The 23,964-nt window shown below is 35.7% G+C and overlaps 1 protein-coding gene across 13 annotated transcripts in view; it reads right to left on the reverse strand.

Moving 5' to 3' along the window:
- LOC111054844 (pleckstrin homology domain-containing family G member 5) overlaps positions 1-23,964 on the reverse strand; it is a 322,094-nt gene that overhangs the window by 98,482 nt on the left and 199,648 nt on the right. For 12 of the 13 annotated variants that reach the window (XR_005570947.1, XR_005570946.1, XM_039424915.1 and 9 more), the window contains one exon: positions 15,668-15,774. Coding sequence is in view for 11 of the 13 variants with exons in the window: in XM_039424915.1 (XP_039280849.1) it covers positions 15,668-15,774 (107 nt within the window). In the remaining 2 variants the exon portion in view is untranslated. Of the gene's footprint in view, positions 1-15,667; positions 15,775-23,210; positions 23,372-23,964 lie in introns of those variants that run through there. The other variant, XM_039424921.1, reaches the window with a different exon arrangement.

The following is a 23,964-nucleotide window of genomic DNA, read 5'->3' on the forward strand; positions in this document are numbered from 1 at the left end:
TATCATCTCAATACTCACATAAATCATAAACATCATCATCGTCGTCGTCATGGATTAGGCTTTTCAAGCCTGTTCCGGCGTCTATCTCTTCCTCGGTCTACCAATACTTTATTGATTCATACAATAAGTACATTATCAAAATGATAGGGGGGAAAAAAAGGTAACCTTGTGCTATTCCTCTCCCAAATTTAGATAAGGTCACACATAGTCCGAAATAGGTTAAGTCTACAAGTGAACCTTGTAGTGGTTCACTTCACAAAATTTTCAGTCTTTAATTATTTTCACAAAGTAGATTTTTACATTAAGATGCTTCAAAACCAAACATAGGTGAAATATTCCACATTATTTTTTTTTTTATATTTGTAACATTTTATTGTGTTTTATTTGTTTCAAATTCTTTGTAATTTTGTTTTGTCTTGTTATGTGTGTTTTTAATAATAAAAAAAAAAAAAAAATATTATCACTAAAATAGGAAATATTCACATATTAAAGAAATACGGGTAATTTTGCAGGACCAAAAAACAAACTGTATATTCTAAAAGCTAAATTTTAGAATCTTTGTCACTTTCTTTTGATACTTCATTCAATTCATCACCTCTTTCCATTGCACTCACTCGGTTCAGCTTGATTCACCTTATTTGATTAATTTTTCATCAAACACCAACTCTTCGACTGAAGAGTTGAAGTGCTTGAACACCTTTTTGTTGTGCTCAATTCAAAAGTCACGCTTTTTGGTAGAACTTTATCTGAATTCATATTTCAACTCTCCAGTCCATTCATTACATTGAGTAATTGTTTGTGGAGTAGGGCATTTAGTGGGAGACCGTCTTGTGATATTCTTTGCAAAAAAAGAGACTAAATAGTACTATAGTCGATCTATTAATTGTATGTTTATTCATCCTAGTAAATCTTGAAAAGAATGCTAGGGTATCAGAAAGGACCGAGAACAGAAAAAACAAACAATCTCATTAACAATGTGATAAAACAGCTATTAGAATGTTTGGGAGAAACCAATATCTGAGTATTTCCAACTGTGTTGTGCGCAGATCACAGAAAAAAACGCTGACCACAAAATAAGCATCACAGCTTGGCGAGTTTTATCAAACGGAAATGGTATGCAGCGAGCGCCCTGTCGACAGTGATATCACTACTATCGGTTTGGTGGAGCGTACGCTTCGCTCAATACAATAGCTAGCAACCTGATAAGCTGGCCAACTATCATACACTGCAGTCTGCAGTGCATGTCGCAAGCTAAACACCATTACCAACTACTGTTTGTTACAGCAACGGCTGCACAATCGTGCCGTTCTAATTTTCCGACCGGGAAAAGTCGGAATAAAAGTATTATCAACTAGAGCCCGTTATTAGATTCAACTTGTGAATGTTCGGCTTCCAAGACCTGGAGTGATATATATTCAAAAACATTACACTGGTGCAATAATGTAGCAAATCTGTGTAATGTCATGATAATGTGTGGAAATGGATAAAAATTAGAGAGTTCAAATATTCTGGAGAATCTCACTTACAATTTCGCTGTTATTTTTCACTATGAATAATTCTAGAATTTCTTGAATATTATTCTGGTTTGATGCCGATTTGAGTTGGAACTTCCAGAGTCAAGGGTACCCGCACACCAAAATCAGACTGCATGATTGAAATTCTTAAGCCAGTTTACACACACATCGATTTTTGGACGTACATTTTATGCCGTCCTTATGAATTAAACGGACTACTACACTGAACTCATCCTACTAGATTAAACGGAACTTGAAAACATCATCTGTTCAATCGGACAGAATTTATATAAGGACGGCAAAAGATCGTATGTGTATGTAACTGGCTTTATGGAATGTTTCAAAACAATTCTTGTGTCCCCAAAAATATTAGTGTCAAAAGGTATTAGGAAGGTCTTACTACTAGCCGAGGGTTAGTACTGATATTTTGGGATATACAGAGAGGTGCGTTATTAAGCTTGAGGAAGAGGTGCTCACTCCTGTTATAGTTGTGCTAGAGCGATCGCATACACATAATTAACATGTTGTATAAACGACCATGATGGGAATAAACTATACGAGTCCTCTACAAAAATAATTGTTTAATGTATTCCACATAAAATGTAATTTAGCTTTCCCATGAGTAAATATTAATCAATTCGAAATCACATCAAATTTGATCAAACTCAATTTGGCAAAGTGATTTGAATACAGAATTTAACATAGAATTTTTCTTCTTATTGTGCCTGTCCGCTACGAACGTGGGCGATCAACATGGCGATTTTCACTTTATCTACGGCAATACGAAATATTTCCATGAAGCTTTTTCCACACCAGGATCAAATGTTGTTTAGCCAAGAAATTTTTCTTCTACCTGGGCCCCTCTTTCAAAAAACATTCCTTGGAGAATCACCCGTAATAGACCTTATCATACGTTTCTCATTACATGTCCCAGATACGGAAACTTTTTGCATTAACATGGAATTCTGGACTTCAATTTCAAACATATGCAAAGTAAGCATATCATGAGAAAATCATTCTAGAAAGAGAAACAAACAGTATTGTCTGAGAGTTCTGGAAGACTCTCCTTAGAAATTCAACATTAATATTAATTTTTCAAATGAAGATACACCATTTCTGTGACATGTCTTGTGACATGTCTGCTAAAGAATGATGCAGAACATAGAATTACTGATGAAATGCATTTCAAGTAGAATCATCAGCTTTGAGAGAATGCACTGTGAAATCATTTGTGAATTCAATCCTATCAACTTGTAAATCTTCACTCAATGATGCATAACTTAGAATTAGTGTTGGAATGCATTTCAAGTGAAATCATCAGTTTTGAGAGAATTCAGTAAGAAATCATTTGTGAATTAAATCCAATCAACTTGAGAATCATCACTTAATGATGCATAACTTAGAATTAGTGATGAAATGCATCTCAAGTAAAATCATCAGTTTTGAGAGAATGCACTGTGGAATGATTTGCGAATTCAATCCAATCAACTTGAAAATCATCACTCAATGATGCATAAAATAGAATTATTGATGAAATGCATCTCAAGTAAAATCATCAGTTTTGATAGAATGCAGTGTGAAATCATTTGTGAATTCAATCCAATCAACTTGAGAATTACACTCATCACTTTAGAAATCTCGATTGAGAGACTCATGCATTGCAATAAAAACTCCGGTGACGTTTTCAATCGAAGAAGCTCTTCAAATAGAAGACATCCAGTGTTGAGACAGAGAGCAGTACATCCACGTCTTTGATGACACGTTTCAAGATAAATGAGAATCAAGCTGAAAAGAAGTCAAGCTGCTCCAACGTTTGATTCAATTGCGAGAGATTGCTTTTCTCTTAAATATATAAGATAAATAATCTCCTAGAACAATGACAGGATTGAGTGGGAATGCAATCTTGAATTTGATGAGAATTCTATTTACACTATTCAGCGTGACTTGATTCAGTCTCAGAGGAAAACTCTAACTCCTACTACTTACACACCGGTAAGATTGATATTATTTCGTGTGGAAATATTGTTTGAGCTGTCATTTGTGAGAGGATTGATTAGATTTGAGTCAACATTCAATTTCAAGAAAGTTTCAGACTTCTGGCACTTCAGGAACGTTGGACTACAATAAACATAATCGAGAATAACACACAATCATGAAGTATCATCCATCAGCCACATATATCATCATAGAACTTGAACTGAATTCTTATTTTTCTTCATTTATATATGGGATGATTAGATTTGAGTCAACATTCAATTTCAAGAAACTTTCAACCTTCTAGCACTTCAGGAACGTTCGGCTACGATAAACTTAATCGAGAATATTACACACAATCATGAAGTATCATCCATCAGCCACATATATCATCATAGAACCTGATCTGAATTCTTATTTTTCTTCATCTATATATGGGAACTTTATTGATGCCTTTGCATTATGAAAACTGACACATGGAGATTGCAACACCAATAATAATAATAATATTGAGTGGCCTGGCTGGCTCAGGTCTGGTGTTAGAGTTTTCAGGTCGCAACTGATCAATTTCAGGGCCTCTGAAATGACCTTATGACTGAATTTTAGGCAGCCGGGACCGTCATAGTTACGTGTCCATCCGAAACACGAGAGTGACCCGAGATAAATATCTTGCCCTGGCCGATAAACACCTACGATTGACGGCATTCGCAGATAACTACTATATTCTGGAAAAATTTCTGTTTTTCGTGAACAATTGAACCGATGTTGCTTTACAAATCAAATTTACTGTAAGGCAGGACAAATAAATTTAAAAGAATAGTCCAAAAATTCACATATTCATAAATAATCTATAAAGTGAATAAGAAAGTTTTGTAGTAAATATACCACTGGGACATTTTGTTCATTGATAGGACCAATAATTTTCATGATTCTGATTACCCTAAGACCTCACTGTTTCAACTATATAAAGAAACATTCAAAGAAAATGCCAAAAAAATCCACATATCCCTAAATAATTTCATATCGGGGACCGAGCTTCGCTCTGGAGTACAAAAGCATACAACATTTATCACGATAGAAGAAATTATAATAACATTCATACAGAAATGTTCTGTCTAATCACAGTAAATTGGAATCAATTCCCAGAGGAATACAAACATTTCCCTCTCAAAGACCCAGTTGCACAAAAGCCGGTTAAATTTTAATCCTGATTAACTTCACGTGAACCAAATTAGAGAAGACCATTTCAAAAAGATGGATCTACTGGAATTAATCAGGATTGGAAATAACCCGGCTTTTTTGCAACCGGCACTAAGTACCTGATTTGAATGATTACAAAGGTTCAACAGCTGAGTCATAATTTAGACACAGTCCCATACACATGAACTCGCTCACTCACTTCCATCACCAACAGACGACCAAATAATTATTATCAGCTGTTTTTCCAAGTATGAATAATAATTATCCTTTAAATGTCATTCAGCGAGTTTTCCCAGGGATGAGACCTAGTGCAATCGAATCTTCATATTATAAGCCTACTATGTTCTGAATTTCGTGAGAATCGTTGGAGCTGTTTTCGAGATCCGGTGAAATACAAACATATAAACAGAAGTTGCTCGTTCAATAGGATAAAGTAAATGAGAAAGTTTTGTAGTAAATATACCACTAGGACTTTTTAATCTTTGATTGCACCAGTCATTTCCATGATTCTGATCACTTTACAATCTCATTGCTTCAACAATCATTGTTGCTATTTGATAACGTGAAGATGGAAACTCAGAGCGTGGATGATTTGACTGACGTTGAGCGTGAGCGCCAAAGCTTTTAAGTGCCGTCTATCTCAGAAATTGAGGTGAGAGTGTATTTGAAAATCTGCCATTGTACGGAGAGCTTGCTCACGTGTTCAAACTGACATTATCTGAAGGAAGCTCTTATGGACTTTGAGATAAGGGAGGGCATCATATAGGGGGTAGTATAACCCTTCTCACGCTTCACGGTTTCACGCTGTATATACCAGCAGCTCACTCTTCACTCTCAGATGATACTCTTCAACTCACCTCTGCTGAGAGATAACATTCTCTAGACACATCGCGAATCTTTTGTGTGCTGTGCTCGTGTTCTTGACTGGCATAAGACAGTCACAGTTTTGGAACTGACAAGTTAATCTCCATCACATAAATCATCATTATACACTAACACTATTAATGAATAGTATAATATGAAGATATGAAGTGATTTTTTAAAATATATGAATTCAGGGCTACTTTCTTGTATTTATAAAATATAATATTATAGTACCCTTTTTTAGTTACGTTACAATTTGTATTCTTGTTTATTAATATTTTATCAATTTTAAAGAGTATTAATTTTTATAATTCTATTTTATAAATATGAAGATATGAATGGTTGAAAGTGTACATGTGAATTCTTATATCACATTACGAGGCAATTAATAACGAAGAGTAACGTATTTGGTACCATAATTGAATCGACAGCGAATTGGCCATTTTCCAGTTTCCGATGACGACGATGAAAATTTCAACAATCATTGCGTTAGAAACAGTCAGAGGCGGATTCTCATAAATCAGTATCAAAGTCAGTGACCAGTACTGGGAATAAGATGTAATCCTCATGGATAGAAATACAGTACAGATGGATCATATTGAAAAAAGTTAAAAAAAAAACATTTCACTTATATGGACTACTTTTGTACAAATTAATAAAAACAATATGAAAACTTGTAGTACCCTTTACTAATTTGAAAAGAGTGCTATAATATGGAATGAAATCAAATTCATTCAGTTTTTCAAGCAACAAGTTTATTCTATGATTGAACTGGACATTTTGAGCTATTAAAAATATTGTGAGCTCTCTGCCTGGATGAGCTAATTTGAAGCAGAGTCGATGTAAAGTGAATACCTTAATTTTCGTCCATTGTGTGATAATCATGACAGTATTAATGGATAATAAATGAAAGGGATGAGAAATGAATAAGGAATAAAAAGGTTACCAGTGATTCTACATAATAAAGATATCAAGTAGCCCTATGGTAAAGAAATAAAGGCCCTATAGAAATACAGCACTATAGAAATATAGAATAATACCATAGAGAAACAATAGCGTAAGTAGATATCTCATGGTTTATATCACAGTTTTCAATGTTAACTCAAGCCGGTCCACGTAGTTCTTTCCCGTGAAGATGTGTGACGCTGGTATGTGTAAAGATTGTATGTGTGAAGATGTGTGCCGTTCATACTCTCTCACCTCAACAAAACAGTAAAAATCAACATTAATCGGCTTGAGTTAACAGTAACATAAAACCCCTATACCATGGGATATCTACTTACACTATTGTTTCTCTATGATAATAGCTATTGAGAAACATAAGCATGGAAGCTATTTGAATAGTAGTGGATGGTGAATTTAACACTTTGATAAACTCAGTGGAATGTAAACAAATGAAAATGTATTTACTAATGAGGCGTAATTACATGGTACACGGTTAATTGATTTCTCGATTACTTGAACCAATCTCATAGAGCTAACTTATAATTCATGGAAATTCATGATATCCCAAGATACTACAGTAGCTATTTCATGGAAATACATTTTCGTTCAATCAAATAACACAATCGAAGTGCAGCGGAGCGAGTTGGCATGAAATGAAAACACATTGCTTTGTTATTGCAGCATGAGATTTAAGTGATATATTCGCCTCTGCTCTATATACACGGCGTTTAAAAGGTTTTGCCGGAACGTTAATGCTGAAACATCAAAAGCTCGGCCAAGGAGAATACAGGGAGACTCCCATGTTTGTACATCATGTTAGCTTTGGGGCATGGTAAGCGTTTTCGGGGCTTTGAAAGCTGCCACATTATGCTGCCGAGGAAGCAGATCTTTCTTTGCGGATTCATTGTTCACTACACAAGATTGCTTGCTGCTCACCTGCTTAAATGGGCAAGCTTGGCGCTTTGCAATAATTATATTTGCTATGAAATTAAATTAGAAACAAATTTTTCTTCAGCGTAAATGTTCGTTTACTTTGAGGTTCACGTCACTGTAGTAGGAAAATGTTTCATCTTGAAGTCGTACTTGGGAAATGAATGGAAAATTAATTTGAATAGGGCTTAATTAAATAAGGTTAGAAGCAAATCATGATTAAGAAACAAAATGAAAGTTAGAGAAAAATGTTTTCAATTGTGAGAATTTTCTATAAATGTTGATCTTCAATGAAAAGCTTTGTTGAATCAGCTTTAAATTTTGAACACATATTCTTCGATCCTTTTTACCGATCAACTTGTTGGACAACAAAGTTTACCGACTCTGTCATTTTTCAGACAAAACAAGGATACAACTATGTATATTGTGTATGCAATAGATACACTCAATAATCAGGAAAACTCATACAAGAGATTCCAATAGAAAAGCTGATAGAATGCAGCGGCATTTTGGAAAATTATTATGCGAGACTTTCTCAGTCAAGAAAATAATTATTCATTTCCATGAATGTCAAATAACTGATTGAAGGCGGCAATTTTCGTCTTTCTCAGCCGAAAATTGCTTCGATTTTCGGGCAATCATCGCAGTAAAAAATTTGATGTTTGGAAAATCATAATTATGGAGTTTGAATATAATTCAGTTCAAATTCAATAAGCAACACTGATAGAAGTCAAAAATTTGAAATTGAAATTGAAATACCATTCAAGGACTGTCAAGAGAGAGTTTGTTCAGAGTTATCAAGAATTTCAGAACAAAATCATCTGATTATTATTACAAATCCCACGATGATTTCAATGCAACAGAACTGGCGGTTGACGAATGCTCAGCTCTGACAGGATTGTCTGAGAATTGTCTGCGAGCGCAAAACGGTTTATTTAGTTCAGGCTGCTAATCACATTATTTTCATTCATTTATCCTTTATGCGCCATCAGTATATTTTAGCTATCAGTCTTGAATTTTGATTCTAACTTGTTTACTCATACAGGAGAAAGATTATATTCCACCTGCAATCGACAGTTAGTCTCCCGAAATGCTATGAAGTGTACAGGTAGATCCAGTAACAGGTGCCACCTACGAGCAGAATTGAGAACTACAACAGTAGGCGTCCCAATCCACCAATCAAAAGAGAGTATGGGGAGCTGAGAGGCATGGCTTGCTGCTGCCATTGGTCCGTTATTTTATCATTCCCCTCTCTCTTCTACACACTCTCATTATATCTTCAAGTATATCTTCCTCTCTCTTGAAGTAAAGTGTTAATGAGAAGATATTCTTGAGTATCAAGAATAGACTCATAATCCTTTAACAATACAGAGTAACCTATATTATTCACATAATATAATTAATTTGCAAATTTCAGAATCAGTATAAAAGTTCATAGGCTCAATAGTTAAGTAGGTATGATAGATAATGGTAGTTAGTAGTTATAATAGTCGAATACAAAATGAAACCTCCAATATTATAATTGAAATAAGCTATCAAGAATATTATTCGTTCATTCACGTTTATTCATACATAATATCAATAAATAGTAGAATATTGATTGTATCAGCCTACTAATAAATTGATTACTGTATGATTGGAATTAAAAACTTATAGATATAATGAGGGAGAACTGCTACTGGAGATAACTTGTATGGTACTTTCAATCAATCAATATATTTTCATAATAAGTAGTACTGGTGACATCAATATGTATTAGAGAGATATTTTCTCTGCTTCGATTCGAGTAGTTCTAATTTCAATGCTTTGAAATTATATCCTTCATCTTTTACTGCATGGAATATCAACAATGTAAAATTATAAATCACGACCAACTGAGCCGGTTAAATTTTAATCGTGATTAATTTCACGAGAACCAATCAGAGAAGACGTTTTTGAAAATAGATTGAGGCCCTCATAATGATGTCCAGCCTCTCCTCCAAACTCTAGCCTTTCCTGACCTTCGATTTCGAAATCAAACCTCTTAGGGTCGGTTCCCGAACTCGGGATTTTGCTAAGTCCTAGACTTTATACAGCTGGAGGCAGAAAATTGGTTTTCCAAAACGGGGCGTAGTCGCAGTCATTGTCATAGTCACGTTTAATTTCGAAAAACTAGAAAATCGAACACAAAATGAAATAAAGAGAAAATAGTGTAAAAATTCAACTATTTTGAATTATTTAGGAATGTCTAATTTCGTCAAGGGAAAACGTTTCCAATTATAGAAATGAGAAAATAAAAACTACAACTACTGTTATAAAAGCTTCGACTACGCCCCGTTTTGGAAAGCCAATTTTCTGACTCCAGCTGTTTAAAGTCTAGGACTTAGCTAAATCCCGAGCTCGGAAACCGGCCCTTAGTGCCGATTGCACAAAATCCGGTTAAATTTTAATCGTGATTAATTTCACGAGAACCAATCAAGAAGACGTTTTTGAAAAGACGGCTTCTCTGATTGGTTCTCGTGAAATAAATCACGATTAAAATTTAACCGGCTTTTGTGCAACGTTTTTGGAAAGACTGCTACTCTGATTGGTTCTCATGGAATTAATCACGGTTAAAATTTAAGCGGCTTTTGAGCAACTGGCACTAAGAGGTTTGATTTCGGAATCGAAGGTCAGGAAAGGTTGAAATTCGGAGATGAGAGATGACATCATTATGAGGCCCTCAATATAATTGAATGAGTTATGGTTGAGGTGAATCGAGTTGATTTCGAGTATCAGAGCACAGTGCTGCTCGTGCAACTACAGATGTAGTTTGCACTATAAATTGTAGAAGTTAGCGGTGATTGATAGCCTGAAGCGAGCCTGTCATTCCACATAAGATGGATCACTGCATGGACTTGGTGGAGATTGCACAGTGGAACAGCAAGATGCTCACTTATCTCAAAGTACAATGGTGCTGATGGACATGGAATTTTAAAGGAGCCACTGCTAGGGATGCGCAGTCACTGCTAAGGTGAGACGGAGGAGATTTTCAATTCATCATTAGTGGCTAGCGAAAGTGCAGCTTTCAGGTTATAACATGATCAAGAACGGATATTATTTTTCAATAGTTAGTAACCAATGATTTGAAGTAGTACTGATTTTAAAGGAGTCACTGCCAGGGATCCAGTCACTGCTAAGGTGAGCGGAAGGAGACTTTCAATTCATCATTAGTGGCTAGCGAAAGTGCATGTTTCAGTTATAACATAATCAAGAACGGATATTATTTTACAATGGTTAGTTACTAATGATTTGAAGTAGTAATGATCATGTTCAGATCCATTGAATTGGTAAGATAACATATAAAAAGATAAGAGATAAGAAGAGAGGTGAAAGATACATTGAATTGAGAATTTGATCAATAAATTAGTTTGAGTGATTCACTTTTAGCATGCATACATATGTCCATGTCCATGCTTAACGGAACTTTTATCACGAGGAAATACAGACCATGGGAGTAACGCACCAATTCAATGACATAACCATAGAGTAACGATACGAGATTGGTTCTTCTATGGTGTAACATACGTGTGTCTGATTAATAAGAACATGAATTTATTTAAAACACTTTTATTTTAAACATTTTAAGACTTTAAAACATTTCAAACATTAAAATGTTCTACATAAAAGGGAACTTCATGTTTTTATTAATTTTAATAAAGTAGCCCATACAAGTGACGTTATTTTGTGTGTCTGATTGTATTCTAGTCGAGATGCTAGATGTAAATTATTGTAAATGATCTAGAGCAAATGGTATGGGGGTTTCCCGGATTATGCCAATGGGAAATTTGCTTGTACCTGAAGAATAAAATTAGAATAATTAAGGCAGGATTCAAACTCGCGACCTGGTGCAAAGTTAGCAGTCTGAAGTTGCGTCGCTCCAGACTATTGTGCCAAACTTAATAAAATATCACTAGGAATTTACAGGATAAATTCGAGGAAACTGATTATTGATCTTCTAAAAATAATTATTCTCGTAACACTAAACTAGAAAATTTTCATTTCATGGTCGATCATTACTGTGTCAGATATGTAATGGTAAGAGCGTTTGCATTTGATAAAATTCATTTAATTTACTCCAATTTTTGTAGTGAACATGTCTTTTTTGTCATTGATTCATCAATAATTCATCAATCATCATCTAGCTCGACGATTGTTCTTGGATATTTTTCTTGCACAATCATTTGTTCTGTTATCCATAATCATTGTGCCATTTTTCTCTACTTTTACACTCTATTTTTTCTTATTTATCAACCTCATACAGATTGCTCGATAACTCTTTCTTCTCATTTTCACTCACGGTAAAATAGCCTAGATTTTCATATAAATGACGATACATAATTGCAAGAACGTTTAAAAAAAATTAATTGGAAGAACGTTTTGAGCAAACGTCTTAGAAGCAAGAAACTAGCCCATCCATGCAGAATGTTCGAAAGTCTTCAGTTGAAATCTCAAAGTCAGATAAGAACTGCAACTTGGATCTACTTTTTCCTGAGACCTTTACACAACTTCACCATAAATATTTTCCTCTCGGCAGCAGCTGCCTCAGCTATTACCAAGATGCAGTTCCATCCAATAGTGAGCGGATAATTTGAATTGTAAATCGACTGAATACTGTTGCACTAGAGGAAAGTTCAGTTCAGGAGCTGAGTTGGAAGAGGATGAATCTGTTGAAGCTGCCACACGATAACAGGAGACAATAAATAACTCTCTCTTGAATTCAACACGTTCATTGGTCAGCAAGGGTTACGGCTCCAGGCTGGAAAATCGATTGAAACGAGTTCAAAACTCAAAGATGGAAAAGTTTCTCATCAATGCTTCTATCTCAACGAGGCAAGAGAATCTCAAATTTTCAAATTCTTATAATGCTACAGTATTTTACATTCCACTATGAGTTATATTGATGGATGGATTATTTCTCTTTTCAAATTCAAGTGATGAATTTCATTCATGTATTATACGAGCTTAATTATCATGTGTCATTATCATTATCAGGGTATAAGTAGTTGGCTATTTTCTTACACTTGCACAAGCTGTTTGTTTATTTTGTTCTTTTCTTGTTTTGTGGAAATAAATATATTATTTTTTATTAGATATATTTTTAACCAAACTGCGTGAATCAAGAATTCTGGCATGCTCTTTCCAAAAAGGAGTAAATGCAAACAGCTCCAAAATAAATGAATATTTGCTTTTCTTTCTTTTCAGTCAAAATTTTTGAACAAGCGCCAGCGAGTTCCTACTTTTGACTCAAGGCCAAAATCGTTGTCCGTCTTTTTCTTTGTATGTTCTACAATAACTTTCGAACACTTTGATAAATCAGCTTCAGATCTTGAAAACATAGTGCCGGTTAAAGTTTAATCGTGATTAATTTCATGAGAGCCAATCAGAGAAGCCTTTCATTCGATTAGTCATTTTAGTATAATTTCCTAGTAGTGATCCGTAGTCTAGTGGGTAGAGTGCTTGCGTAGCAGCCTAGAGCTCCCAGGTTCGACCCCTCTCATAGCCAAAAGTTTTTGAACGGGTCACTCCCGTGTTATCGGATGGGCACGTTAAATTGTCGGTCCCGGCTGAAGTATGACAGTCAGAAGGCCCATTGACGGCTTATTCAGGCGAGGTGAACTTCCGCCAGATGCTCCCCACCAATAAAAGCCATACGAATATTATTATTAATATAATTTTCCAAGATTGGACCTATTACCAATACAGAGTAGCCTATGCAGTTTTAGTGATTCGTCACATAATATAATCATAGGTTGAGATTTCAAAATCAGTACAATAGTTCATGAGCAAGTTATCCAGTCCGGGGGGCTCACTAGTTAACCTTTCAACGATAATAGTAGAGAACCATTTTAATCCATTATTTAATCTAAAATTAAGATTCAGATCATCATTCACCAGAAACCCAATACAAAATGTGTTAAGCATTACACATTATAGTTATATTTTGTTATAAAAATATAGGAATTGGGCTCTGTAAAATGGACCAGTTCGGAGTGACATCTTCGAAATATGGCAACTTTGAAAGACAGAAGTAAATTTGGATATAGAAAGAATTATTCACTTACTTCAATCACTCACTACACTTACATACAATCTTAAGCCAGGTACACACACATCGATTTTTGTAAGTTCGATTTTTGCCGTCCTTATGATTTCTATCAGATCAAACAGAACTTGACAAACATCAACTGTTTGACATCATCTGTTTATTCTAGAGGAATTTATTAGTACGGAAAAAATCACACGTCCAAGATTCGATGTGTGTGCAACTAGCCTTGAGAATAAACGTTTCTTCTCGATAAGCACCATGATTCTTCTGTGTCAAAAAAAAGATCCAGGAAGAAGTCACAGAATGATCCAGGACGAAGGTTACTTTTCGAGAAGGACCATGATTCTTCTGTGCCAAAAAAAGGATCAAGGAAGAAGACACAGAATGATCCAGGACGAAGGTTACTTTTCGAGAAGGACCATGATTCTTCTGTGCCAAAAAAAGGATCCAGGAAGAAGTCACAGAATGATCCAGGACGAAGGTTACTTTTCGAGAAGGACCATGATTCTTCTGTGCCAAAAAAAGGATCAAGGAAGAAGTCACAGAATGATCCAGGAAGAAGGTTACTTTTCGAGAAGGACCATGATTCTTCTGTGTCAGATAAGGATCTATGAGGAAGTCGCAGAATGATCCAGGACGAAGGAAGCATTTACATGAGAAACGGCCGAGATTAGGACAGCCGAGACTGACCTGTGAATTTTAATTGCCTCTGTCAGCAGTTTTCAATGTCCAGGCAGAACCATGCAGGACACTGGTGTGCTATTAGACTTTCTAAACTGGTTTCCTTGTTAGCAAGTCGACTTCCTAATTTCTAAGCCTTTCCTGCTACTTTTTGTTTCCAGGTGTGAGAGACGGAGAAAGACATTGCCAAAAACCGCAGGGAGCTTGAAAAAACGTGAGGATGGTGAGAGGAGGATGAGGAGAAGAGAACGAACCGTGGAAAGTGATGAAGAAGAGTTGAAAGGGAGAAGTGTGCGTGCATTGGCCAGTGCTGATGCAATTCCATTAGCAGAGCAAACCAATCGGGCCGTTTATCGAACAGACACAGACAATCGACCACCACCACCACCTCCCTCCTTGCTCCAATCAGTTCGACTCATCACTGCTCTGCTATGCTATCTATCCTTCTCTTGTCACTATCACACCATGCACACTCACACACTCACAATTGATTCAAACCTCTCCCTCTCACATCCCATTCATTGAATAAATCGCATAAATGAAGAAATTGAATCGTTCCATTTTACAGAGTTTTGATACTACACTCCAATAAACCAAGTTTTAATACTCGTGACATTATGATTGTCAGTCGATGAAAATAACAATTAAAATGAACATAACATACTAACAATTAAAATGCTTCCTCAAAACTCATTATTATTTATCTCCAAAGTTTTTGTTCAAGTGACTTAATGAATCAATTGCGATTTAATGAATAAATCGCATAAATGAAGAAATATAATTATTGTTAATTTTACAAAGTTTCGGTACTCTCTAATTGCAGAGTTTTAATAATTGCAATATTATGATTGTCGATAATAAGCCTAACAATTAAAATGCTTCCTCAAAACTCAAGATCTAATTTCGCTTCATAGTTTCTGTCCAAGTGACTTAATGAATCAATTGATTTAATGAATAAATCGCATAAATATAGAAATCGAAGTTCATTTTTGGTCCTACTCTGCAATTACAGAGTTATAATAGTCAGAATATTATGATTGTCAGTCGATTAAAAAATACATGAGCCTAACAATTAAAATGCTTCCATAAAACTCATGATATTGATATGTTGCTTTTAAGTTTTTGTCCAAGTGTTTTAATGAATGAATTGCGATTTAATGAATAAATAGCAAAAATGAAGAAATCGAAGTTCATTTTACAGATTTTTGGTACTCTAATTACAGAGTTTCGATAATCACAATATTATGATTAATAGGCCTAACAATTAAAATTATTCTTCAAAACTCATTATATTATGTTGCTTCAAAGTTTCTGTCCAAGTGACTTGATGAGCCAATTGCGATTTAATGAATAAATCGCATAAATGAAGAAATGAAAATTGAGTTAGGAAACTCTTAAATTACAGAGTTTACTCGCAATATTATGATCGTCAGTTGTAAAATCAAATTCTGAAATTTGAATAAGCAGGAGGAGCCAAAAGAGGATTACTTACGCCAATGAAGTTCCTTTAGCTGCAATGAGAAATTCATTGGACTCATTCTCCGAATTGGTTCCCACTCCCAGATCGAAGCTAACACTGAAGTACTCTGAGCTGGAGACCTGAAACAAACAAAAAAATCAATTCATGAGTCGAATATTTTCCAATCGATTCTCTAGTCTTGGAAAGTTCTATTCATCAATATCTGTATGATCGAATTAATAAAATCAATATAAAAATCTTGTAGCACACTTTATTTTTTAAAAACTTTTTTCTGGATGATCGAGTACGTCTATACATAATAATCTTCAAATATGCAGATTTTCTTTATGCTGGTTATTTTTATTATTTACGGGTTTAGAAGGACACGAAACTGTGCAAATATTTCCAGTAAATTGATTCATTGGTTCATTATGAACCTGATGAAGCTTTCGATACTCAAGCTTTGCGCTGGAGATTGAACTCAAGTGTTTTTAATTACATCAAAAAGTTGTTATAATAAAGTAAATACTTTGTTGTTCCACTCGATAAATTTATGTACTCATATATTTATGACAACCCATGATATCCCCAGGAAAAAATGATATTTGAGTTAGCGAACAAGGTTCTGAGTTCATTGATATGAGTAGTTGGAGCCTCTCGACTGGCTCCACCAAAGTCAGGTCAATAGTGAGTAGCACATGAGACGAAAGAAGAAAGCGTGCAATTGTTCACCGAATTAGATGTTCCTATTGGAAAATCCATTTCAGGAATACTCAGGCTGAGAGTTTTCTTCGCAATGATGTAATGAACGAATCGCGTGCCTCGTTAAAGATCCATTAGAAGGTTTGTCCGAGCTTCTTAACGTTCTCCCCCCCCCCGTACACTTCACACTCACTCCATCTCCTTCACCCACCACCAATTCCTCACTCTTCTAACACACCAGATTTCCACTAATGAAATAACACAGCCCTCAACCGGGCAACTATCCATCACGAGAACCTGCAAAATCTGATCCCAAGCTCCAACTTTCAAAGAGATAATTATATTATTGTGTGATGCGAGTACGAAACGGAAAAACTCTCTACTACGTTGATTAGGATGTGCTGTGAATTACAAGCACGGGATTCGAGAACATTTACAAAAATCTGTTTTCAGCAGTGCTGTACTCCAAGCATTTTCGTTTGATGTTATCCAAAAAATGTAGTTAATTAGAATATAAGTTACAAGCAAGGGATTCAAAAACATTTACAAAAATCTAATTCCAGCAGTGCTGGCATTTTTGTTTGATGGTTTTCTAAAATTATAATGATATAGCCTAGTTATTCCATTCAAAAATTTGAATTGAATGAGAGTGAACGTTTTTTGTTGGATAATAATAAACTATGATGAGTATCGCTTCAGATGGGCTTCAATATTATTTTGGCTATAACACTTGTCTTATTGAAGTGCATAACATAAACTACCATTGAATAATGATTATCTATATATATAAAAGCGAAATGGCACTCACTCACTGACTGACTGACTCACTCACTCACTCACTCACTCACTCGCATAACTAAAAATCTACCGGACCAAAAACGTTCAAATTTGGTAGGTATGTTCAGTTGGCCCTTTAGAGGCGCACTAAGAAATCTTTTGGCAATATTTCAACTCTAAGGGTTGTTTTTAAGGGTTTAAAGTTCGTCTTTTAGCATGTATATTCTTCTTCTCCCAATCTCTTAATTATAATTGAAATTTCCATATCATATGTTACTATAGAACTATAATCTAGATAGAGTACCTCTTCGAAACAGTTGTTAACTGGCAACTAAATTAATAATTTTGTCAGGTTGGCATTAAGTTGAGTTGACTTTGTTAGGTTGGCACCAAGTTGAAGATTTAAATGCATTTATCGCGGAAAAATAATTGATTGGGCACTGCTACTTCAATCCTGGGAATATTATATTACTAGCCGTCAGGCTCGCTTCGCTCGCCATATCCGTTTAGCCAGACGTTTAGTCTGGACCCCCGACTGGATTGTTCTAACATATGATAAAAATGCTCAAATGAAAAATGCAGGCGAGCGAAGCGAGCCTGCTGATCTCATTCTTGGACGATCCAGTCGGGGATCCAGGGGGCGGAGCCCCCTGGCTAGACGGATATGGCGAGCGAAGCGAGCCTGACGGCTAGTAACCTTATAAAGGTGAGTAGCCTATAGACTTATGTGCCATGAAAACGCGCATTTCACTTTTCATCAGCTGATGCGATGCTTATTAAAGCTGTATTTTACTGTTCCTGTACTAATACAGATAAAATGAGCATAACATCAGCTGATGAAAAGTGGAATGGCGCATAAAGGTAGACGCACACAGATCGTCATCGGACGGACGGCACGCATCGGACGGATCGGATTATTAGATTTAATGCTTTGTTTTCAATTCATCCGTGTAGGTATGCGCACTCCAATTGAAAACAATGCATCAAATCTAATCATCCGATCCGTCCTCCGATGAGTGCCGTCCGTCCGATGACGATCTGTGTGCGTCTACCTTAAGCCTGTACGCATTTTAAAGCCTCGTTTATACGATGCCAATTGGCGAGACAGGTTGTCTTTGGACAATAATTGTCATCAAGTGGTTGCGGATTGTCGGAGGCCAGGCCAGTTAAACGAGAATATTTATACGCGGCCATTAGCACGGCAGTTGACAGCTAAATATGGCCGCGTTGTCGTGATCTGTTGTGACTGAACTGGCAAAAACAAGACAGCGCTACTGGCCTACACCGTTCACACGGCGCCAATTGTCGAGACAACTGAGATTCCGAGTGGTGGGGGGCTCGCTGGGCCCAATTGACTGTCCACAGTCTACTCCCGGAGACAGTTGAATTTCGGGCCAATTGTTAGGACAGTTGGCAAGACAATTGGCCTGAAGTGTTTATACGAACACAATAATTTCATGCCAGTCAGTTGCCTTATGACAATTGTCTCGCCAATTGGCATCGTATAAACTGGGCTTTACAGGTGATTCAATTATTATGCAACCCAATTTCGAAAGTACGGAGAGAAATTTAGTTGAATGGATGGTTGTGCCAGCAACTCATAACATTATCCTTTACAAAGACTCTTAGGAAGTGGTGATTATTGTGCATTTTATTCTAAACTGAAGCCTCTTTTGGAAAAAGTCAATGGAAATTCCAACGGAATCCAACTTAATCTGAATTTAAGGCTTTAAATGTGCAGATGCTTTCAAGCCGTTAAATGGAATTGTGGCAGATCAGAATTAGTCTTGAGGAAGAAAAAACTGTGTTCAACTAGAGTGGTAGTGGAATGGTTGGATTTTCAGGTAAGCAAGGCTAACGGTGAAGTAAAAAGGTAATTCCTCCTGGAAATGAAAAAAATTGGATTCATCAGTTAGCCGCTGCAAAAACGAAATACAAGTGTCAAGCTTAGAGGGAAGCAAGCGCATAGCGGATTGAGCCACGATAAACACCGTTTGATTAATGATCGCACCTGGCCAACTGTTCTTCTCAGCTCACTTACAACATTGACGGCGATAAGTAACAATGTTGATGGTCTCGGTCACAAATTTTAAAATCTGGTGTGGTACACTCACACAACTTTCCTTGCTCATTGAACTGTGAGCCTCATTCTTAAACGAGAATAATTTAGAGGAATAACAACATAATGACGATTGGCGGCAACATATTTGAAACTATCAGACTACTGTATATAATTGTTTTCATAGTACTGTTTCCTTTGTGTAAATTGTGAAATCCGATTATTTTTTTAAGAAGTCGTCAAAACAGCTGTTCTACAGATGAAATATCTCGACTATGTGTTCTTTTTATAGACTGCTCTACCTACCTACCTCATGCACGAGAAGGAGGTTACAAAGTCCATTTCTCAAGGATTGGGTGGACCCCCCATTAGTTTCCCAGAAAGGAGACTCATGCCAGTTGATAGAGCTGATAAATAACTTTACAGGGTATGAATTTGAAAAAAAATCGGTCAAGTCATTTTTGAGAATATCGTGAAAAACATGGTTTTTTAGTAATTATTTGCCATTTTTCTCAAGAATATTACGGAGCTCCTGCAATTTTCTCAGAAATGAGACTCATGTCAGTTGATAGGGCTTATAAATAGCTATCCATGGTATAAATTTGAAGAAAATCGTTAAAGCCGTTTTCGAGGAAACCGTGAAAAACACGGTTTTTTAGTAATTATCCGCCATTTTTCTCGAGAATATTACGCAGCTCCTGCAATTTTCCCAGAAATGAGACTCATGTCAGTTGATGGAGCTTATAAATAGCTATCCATGGTATAAATTTGAAGAAAATCGTTACAGCCGTTTTCGAGAAAACCGTGAAAAACATGGTTTTTTAGTAATTATCCGCCATCTTGAATTGGATTTTATTGAATTTCTTATTGTGGGGTCCTCATAGTATAAGGACCTCAAGTTTAAAATTTCAAGTCAATCGGTTAATTAGGAATGGAGTTATCGTGTTCACAGACATACACACATACACACACACAGACCAACACCCAAAAATCATGTTTTTGGACTCAGGGGACCTTGAAACGTATAGAAAACTTGAAATTGGGGTACCTTAATTTTTTTTGGAAAGCAATACTTTCCTTACCTATAGTAGTAGGGCAAGGAAAGTAAAAATTAAAAACGGAGAGAAGAATTTGGGAGAGAAATACACACAAGATCTCCTTATTAGACCCACACAATTACGACTTCTTATTGAATTTAACACACTTCAGTAATACGAAAGAAAACTCATAAAAACTTTCCACCTTGTTGATAAGTGAAGTTTTCCAGTTCTCATTCCTAGTTTCACATTACGATTCTCAATATATTTGATGTTGATTGACTATTTACAGTTTTCAAAACAGAGAGTGTCTCAGGATTCAGGTGAAGAGAAGTGGAGATTTTGACCGAGCGAAGTGAGGTCTAAGATTCAAGTCGACGGTTTTGCATTTCTCTTTATGTTTATATTATGCTCCGCATATACGGCGAAACGCAGCAACAGATTTTCATGAAATTTGACAGGCATGTTCCTTTTTGAATTTCGCACTTTTGACGTATACATAAGGTTTTTTGAAATGTTGTATTTTAAGGATAATACAAAAGGAGAAGGAGTCTCTGTCGAACGCCAATATTACCGTAAAAATCAGTCTATTATTATTCATCATGAATCAGCTGTCGAGTGAATTATTAATTGCATGCAATGACGCATGCAATTCAATATCTCAATGTAACTTGGTAAAAAATCAGCTGTCGTGTGGACTATTTATTGCAAGCAATGAGGCATGCAATTAATAACTCGAAGTAGCATATTATTTTCTCCCGACTTTCCTCTTCTTTCAACTCGGTAAGCTTTTGATGATAGTAGCATAGTTTTTTGCAACAGATTATTGTCGATAAAACAACCCAAACAGTCATTAGTTATTTATACACCGATATCTCGCCGACACGTCAGGACAGGACATAATTCATTCTGATGGACAGTATTAGAGATGGCTGTGGTTTTTAACTGCGCGAGGTCTACTGTTCACAGAACTACTAGTATTTTTATCACAACAATTTTGAAATATGAGTTACGTGTTATACAACACAACACAGCTCAAAACAGCACAGGTATTTATAGATTAGGGTTGCTATCATTAACCATTGTTATCATTATCATTGTTTAATATTAGGCTATTTCATTCTCAAATTAGACCACAGTATTCAATAATAATTTTAATAAAAAGTACTTGGAAAGATCGGTCATGTAGTTTAGAGAAGTTTTGCAGCGAAAAACAAAACCAGCAGAGTAGAAACTGCAGTCCATGTTTTATCAGACTAAGTTTTGCTGTTAGTTTCTCGCACCACTCAGATGCATTCTCATTGCTCCTGATGGATATGTTTTTTCCACCTTTTGCTGTTTTCCTGTAGTATGGACGCAGGGGCGATCAATTCCCCATTATTCCAAGAATGATTGATGATATCAGTCGCAAGTCGCAAACTAATTCCTCAACACATGCAACATATTTTCAGCAGGCCGGCCAATCGTTATGGATTTTCAATTTATCTGGGAAACATTACGTTTATGACTATCATCATTCGTATGGAACAGCTGATACATCCGTATCTCATCCAACAATAGATTTACAACAATATTTTTATCATCTAGTAGTTCTAAAGAGAGGTATTGAATAGCCTTCAGTATTGAAACATCTTTCAAGATGACATTAGTCCTCTAGATGTCTATACTACTTTAATAGTCAATTTAGTTTAGTCTATACATCTTTAGTAGTATAGTTCTAAATACAAGTATTAAATCATCTTCGAACTCATTAGTTGTCGAATTGATTTGTTGTCAAATTGATATCCTTTGACTAAAATATGCATATTATGTGTATTCCCAAATTGATAAGTAAGATCTCGTAAGGATGCCTGATACCATTATAGTCCAGTCAAGGAAAGGTTATAGAGGGAAAAGTTGGGAACACAATTTTTGACCCCGCAGTTCTTTTTAGGGTAGTAAGGAGGTAAACATATCAAAAGTCCCCACCCCTACTCCCTTAGCATAGTATATATGGATTTTTCCCATCGATTTTTAAAAAGTTATAAGAGCAAAAATAGAAAAAAATTGGTGGCAGACGTGTTTTTTTTCAAAAATGTCACAACGCGGATATCTCGAAAGCTAGAGGAGATATAGAAAAAATTGTGAAATGAATTTTGAAGGTAATTATGTAAGCTTTAATTTTGTTATATGACAGTCAAGTCCTTAGGATGCATAGTTTTTGAGTTTTATGCGAGAAACCAAAAAATGGTACCTTTAAACCACCCCCATCCCCTTAGTACATTGGGTAGGGGTGGGAACTTTTGATATGTTAACCTCCTTACTACCCTAAATACAACTGCAGGGTCAAAAATTGTCTTCCCAACTTTTCCCTCTTTACCCTTTTTTGAGCATTCATTGCCTGGACAATTAATAAGACAAGCCATTCAATACCTATGAAGATTGAAAAAAACTCAAATCACAGGTGTCTAAAATTTATGCGGAATCTTCTGGGACTGGGGGAAGCAATCATGTTCTGGTAATTTGAGCATAGATAACATATTTGAAGATTCTTAATACAATGATTCATTGATTCATCAATACAACAATGTTTTGTATATTCTTAATTTTGAAATATTAAGTCTGTAGTTTGATATCGAAATAGCGAGAAGCCAATAATATTTGTCTACAATGAGGATGTATTGGCTACCCAACACTATTGTATGTTGTAATATTTTTCCCAGTAGTCTACAATATCAATATTCAAAGCGATAAATTGGATTGGGCTACACTATCTAATCATGGGCGATCAGTCTTCATAGCTTCCAAGTTAGTTTATTCGCAAAGGATCAACCCAACTTGTATCGAAATCCCATTCCCCTGTGGATGTAGGGACCACTGTTTACATAATACACAGATGCAGATTACCTACTTCTCTGAGCAGATTGAAATCAGTATTGAAATACAGTCAACTTCATATGAAATAAGTTCATGTTTTTAGAGAAAAAAGACATCTCCAACTCAAGAAAATTAAAACTGTTACCTCACAACTCCAATACGGCACACCTTTTGTCCATACCCAATGGCTAGTAGTATCTTCTTTGATAGTTGGAAAATAAATAACTGAGCCTCTAGCACCACGTTTCCCCAAAAAACACATTTCTACTGTTGAAATCATCAACCAAGTGAGAGCAAACTTCAGCCTATTACGTCTCCATCCACAATCCAATAGACGTGTAACAGGTTTGCTAAACAAATCGTAGAATCTTTATCTTACTGAAGGATATGAAACCACAGGTATCTGGTTTCCCGTTGATGTTTTTATTTCCCTGTCGATTTCAGATCAATGACCACGCGTAGTGAGTTCTAAGAATCCACTCGACCAGATTTGCTTTTGTCTGTTTATATGTATCGCATTATTTTGACTAATTTTCATATAAACACTTTGATAGATATCAGGAGATAAAAAATCGAAGTTCAAGCCTTGAAAATGGCATAAATATGTTGTGAATAAACGTTTTTAATGGGGGGTAATTGGATTTTTCATTTCCTGATGAATAAGAGTAGCCCTCACCAAAATGTTAACTTGAATAGATTTTTATTACATTTGGCAGAAATGTTTCTCATTCAAATGTCTTGACGACGACCTATGTATGAGGTTTACACATTTTACTTTCCTTGCCCTATTACCTACCATAGGTGAGGAAAGTATTGCTTTCCAAAAAAAAATTAAGGTGCCCCAATTTCTATACGCGTGTATGTGTGTGTGTGTGTGTGTGTGTGTGTGTGTGTGTGTG

Source organism: Nilaparvata lugens, chromosome 3 (assembly GCF_014356525.2).
Source record: "Nilaparvata lugens isolate BPH chromosome 3, ASM1435652v1, whole genome shotgun sequence".
Classification (NCBI taxonomy): Eukaryota; Metazoa; Arthropoda; class Insecta; order Hemiptera; family Delphacidae; genus Nilaparvata; species Nilaparvata lugens.